General features: G+C 48.0%; 1 protein-coding gene across 2 annotated transcripts; it reads left to right on the forward strand.

Annotated features, from left to right (window-relative positions):
• Nucleotides 1-732: 732 nt before the first annotated feature.
• pou3f3b (POU class 3 homeobox 3b) lies at nt 733-3,230 on the forward strand. 2 transcript variants are annotated; one of them, XM_081615115.1, is made up of 2 exons: nt 733-2,656; nt 3,001-3,230. In XM_081615115.1, exons 1-2 carry the CDS (start codon nt 1,451-1,453, stop codon nt 3,091-3,093), a joined length of 1,299 nt encoding a protein of 432 aa, XP_081471241.1. In that variant the 5' UTR covers nt 733-1,450; the 3' UTR covers nt 3,094-3,230. The 2 variants fall into 2 exon arrangements, with proteins under 2 accessions (XP_081471241.1, XP_008422221.1); XM_008423999.3 differs by having other exon boundaries at nt 736-2,665.
• Nucleotides 3,231-4,052: the final 822 nt, after the last annotated feature.

Raw genomic sequence — 4,052 nt, forward strand, 5'->3', positions numbered from 1 at the left:
CAAAAAAAGAGGGGAATATTGTCCTCGAACTAAATTGATGAAAGATTTTAGGATGAACTCAACTAAAAATAAAAAGCGTCAAGACATAATAACTCATCCCGCCGCGCTCGTTTACTTTTAAAATACAAAGAAGACGATGTTGCCTCCATCAGCACGGCGTCTGGTGGCTGAAAGCGACTGGAGTAAATAATAATAATAATAATAATAATAATAATAATAATAATAATAATACATTTTAATTGTAAAGTCCTTTTCGGAATAAAGATAAAAAACGACAGAAACCACCGAGTACGTGTCAGCGTCCAGGTGAAAGCCTGTTAGCTCGACAGGTTAACTTTAACTCTGTTTTTAAGACTAGAAAGCGGATGTCCACCATTTAAACAGGTTGGGGGGTTTCAGGGGTTTAAAGCAGAGAGAGAAAATAACATGAGTTTTTTTTTTGGTTTGTTCTTTTTTATGTTAAATAACCTTATAAAAACACACAAACATTTTCCCTGTGTCCTCGTCCCTGTTTGTCTCTGCACTGTTTACTACCGAGTTGTACTCCCCGTTTTGTTTGGACCCGCAATTAAAAAGCAGCCAATCGGAACAGCCGGAAGGAGGTTCTCCGCGCGCCCCGGAGACCTGCCAATCACGCCCCGGGTAACCAATCAATGGGCACGCACGGGGTAAACACGGCGTCCTGAGGGCTGCGAGGGAGGGGGGCGGGGGGATGCTGTGAAGTGGGGGGGAGAGAAGGGGGGAGGCCTGTCAGAAAGAGAGAGAGAGAAAGAGAGGGAGAGAGAGAGGGAGCTAGAAAGAGGAGGAGAGAGAGGCAGCGAATGAGAGGAGAGGCTCGCAGGCAGCGCCGCGCCACTGTTCCGACTGGATTGTACTTGAACGGGAGTTCGCGGTTTGGCAGGTTTATCCACATCAAAACAGAACAAAGAGACGGTGCTATAAAAGAAGAGAGGGAGAGAGGGAAGAAAAGCGACTTGAATTACAAAAGAAGTGAGGACGCTCTCCGCTTTTCCACATCCAAGGCTGGACGTAAAAACTGGAGAATTTCTGGAAGGAGGCTTTTTGTTTTTGTTTGTTTGTTTGTTTGTTTTTTCTTTCTTTCTGAAAGTTTGTTTGGGACGCCTCCGATTTGAATTTTAATGTCCGCGATCTCGGTGCGAAACTTTCACCCACGGACTGCACATGGTTTCAAAGGGCTTTCAGAGGAGCTGGGATATCTTTCCACGTCGTCCACGCTGAACACTCTCAGCTAGAATGTTGTAAATACACGCGGATTTGTTCCAGCCGCTCCTCTGCGTCTTTCAGCGCATCCAAAGAAGAAGAAGAAGAAACTGCACAGACTTTTAAAAAGACTGAATAATTCATGAGATACAATTTGCCTGCTGGAAAGAAGTGACTGTAAAAAAAGGGAGGGGGGTTATCCACAAATATATTCATAAGGGTTGACGGGATGGCCACCGCGGCTTCCAATCCTTATCTGCCCAGCAATAGCATCTTATCGTCCGGCTCCATCGTGCACTCTGACTCCGGGGGCGGCGGCATGCAGCCCGGCAGCGCCGCGGTCACCTCCGGGTCCGGGGGTTACAGGGGAGACCCCACGGTCAAGATGGTGCAAAGTGACTTTATGCAAGGCGCCATGGCAGCGAGCAACGGGGGACACATGCTGAGCCATGCCCACCAGTGGGTGACGTCCCTGCCGCACGCCGCGGCGGCCGCAGCCGCAGCGGCTGTGGCCGCGGCCGAGGCCGGCTCGCCCTGGTCGTCCAGCCCGGTCGGGATGACCGGCAGCCCGCAGCAGCAGGACGTCAAGAGCTCCGCCAGAGACGATCTGCACACGGGCACCGCGCTGCACCACAGGCCACCTCACTTAGCCCCGCACCACACGCACGCCGGGGCGTGGGGCAGCACCACGGCGGCGCACATCAACTCCATCTCCGGCGGGCAGCAGCAGCAGCAGCAGTCGCTCATCTACTCGCAGCCGGGGGGCTTCACTGTGAACGGCATGCTGAGCCCCGGCAGCCAGAGCCTGGTGCACCCCGGCCTGGTGCGGGGGGACACCCCGGACCTGGAGCACGGCAGCCACCACCACCACCACCACCACCAGCACCCGCACCACCAGCACCACGCCGCCGTCAACAGCCACGACCCGCACTCGGACGACGACACGCCGACGTCGGACGACCTGGAGCAGTTCGCCAAGCAGTTCAAGCAGCGGCGGATCAAGCTGGGCTTCACGCAGGCGGACGTGGGCCTGGCGCTGGGCACGCTGTACGGGAACGTGTTCTCGCAGACCACCATCTGCAGGTTCGAGGCGCTGCAGCTCAGCTTCAAGAACATGTGCAAGCTGAAGCCGCTGCTGAACAAGTGGCTAGAGGAGGCCGACTCGTCCACGGGGAGCCCCACCAGCATCGACAAGATCGCAGCGCAGGGCCGCAAGCGCAAGAAGCGCACCTCCATCGAGGTTAGCGTCAAGGGGGCCCTGGAGAGCCACTTCCTCAAGTGCCCCAAGCCGTCGGCGCAGGAGATCAGCTCGCTGGCGGACAACCTACAGCTGGAGAAGGAGGTGGTCAGAGTGTGGTTCTGCAATAGGAGGCAGAAGGAAAAGCGGATGACGCCGCCAGGAGTGGCGCAGACGCCGGAGGATGTGTACTCTCAGGTCGGCAATGTGAGTGCAGAAACACCGCCCCCCTCCATGGACTGCAAACGAATGTTCAGTGAAACGTAGAGAGTATTTTTTTTTTTTTAGATGAAATTAAACTGCTTAAACAGACAGACTATCGCCATGATAGCACAAAAACGTTTTTTTTTTTGATACTGTGATTGTGAGAATGAGACTGCAGAAAAATGTGTTTATCTATTTTTCACCAGAAAAAAAAAAACAAACAAAAAAACGTTTTCCCCTCTTTTTCCTCCTTCCCAAAAACACACAAAAACAAACGCACCTTCTTCCAGGCCCTAAATGTCTTAACCTAAAAGGTTCCTTCTGCTTTTTTCTTTCAGGGGCATTTTTTAGTAGATTACTTAAAAGATGAAGCGAGCGACCAGAGGGTGACAACCACAAGTTCATTCCACCAGGTAATTTTGGCGCATTGAGAAGAGGAACTTCTCCTTAATAATTTCTCATCATTTTTTTCTCTCTCCCTCCTGAAAAGTAAACACACCCCTCCCAACTTGCATTCCCCTTCTTTATCATGTTTATTCCAAAACAAAACAAAAAAAAAGAGAGGAGAGAGAGAGAGAAACATTTTGTATATTTGAAAAGAAAACCGGGACTGAATCATTCTCCAGAGATCCACGACGCTTCCAGCTTCCTCATTTTTTTTTTTTCTGGATTTTTTTTTTTCCTGCCAATTTTTCTATCCTATATTTTTCTCCCCCCTCCTCCCCCACTCCATCACTTCTTCATCACCTTTTAAAGAGGAAAGCTAAAGCAGGAACTGTCTGATCTCAAAGATCACCTCCTTCCTTCCTATTGTCGTTATTTAACGGAGACACTAAACAAAAAAATCTGTTGCCAAGTGTGACTGAGTGTGGATTATTGCTGCCCTTTGTAAGCAGGATTCTTTGGTAGGTTTTAATAAACGACAAAATATATAAAAAAAAAAAAAAAAAAACACACACACACAATGTAAAGCTGGCAATATAGATCATCAGATCAGATTTTTATTTTGTTTTAATATTTTATCCCAAACGGTAATTTATTCCTCTGTTTTTATGCTTTATTTCTGGATCATATTTTCCTCTAAAAGGAGCACAAATCACCACGAGCAGACCGTTTGTTCTATCTAGGTAATAAGGGTATATTTTGATGTGAATTTCTTCTTCTTCTTTCTTTTTTCTTTGCTCTTATTTTTATTTCGACTGTATATTTAATTTGCAGTAGTGGTTCCGTACGAGCTGACTGAGACAATAAATTTGTTAGAATGAAACGCAACAATCCTGTGCTTTATTATTATTTTTAGTATTATTAGTAGTAGTATTATTATTATTAGTATTGTGGTGGTGAATTTGAGGTCTTTTCGGTTTGTTATGGACAATATTTAAAAATGTGT

This window comes from Poecilia reticulata, chromosome 2, assembly GCF_904066995.2.
Source record: "Poecilia reticulata chromosome 2, P_reticulata-male-v2, whole genome shotgun sequence".
Taxonomy (NCBI): domain Eukaryota; kingdom Metazoa; phylum Chordata; class Actinopteri; order Cyprinodontiformes; family Poeciliidae; genus Poecilia; species Poecilia reticulata.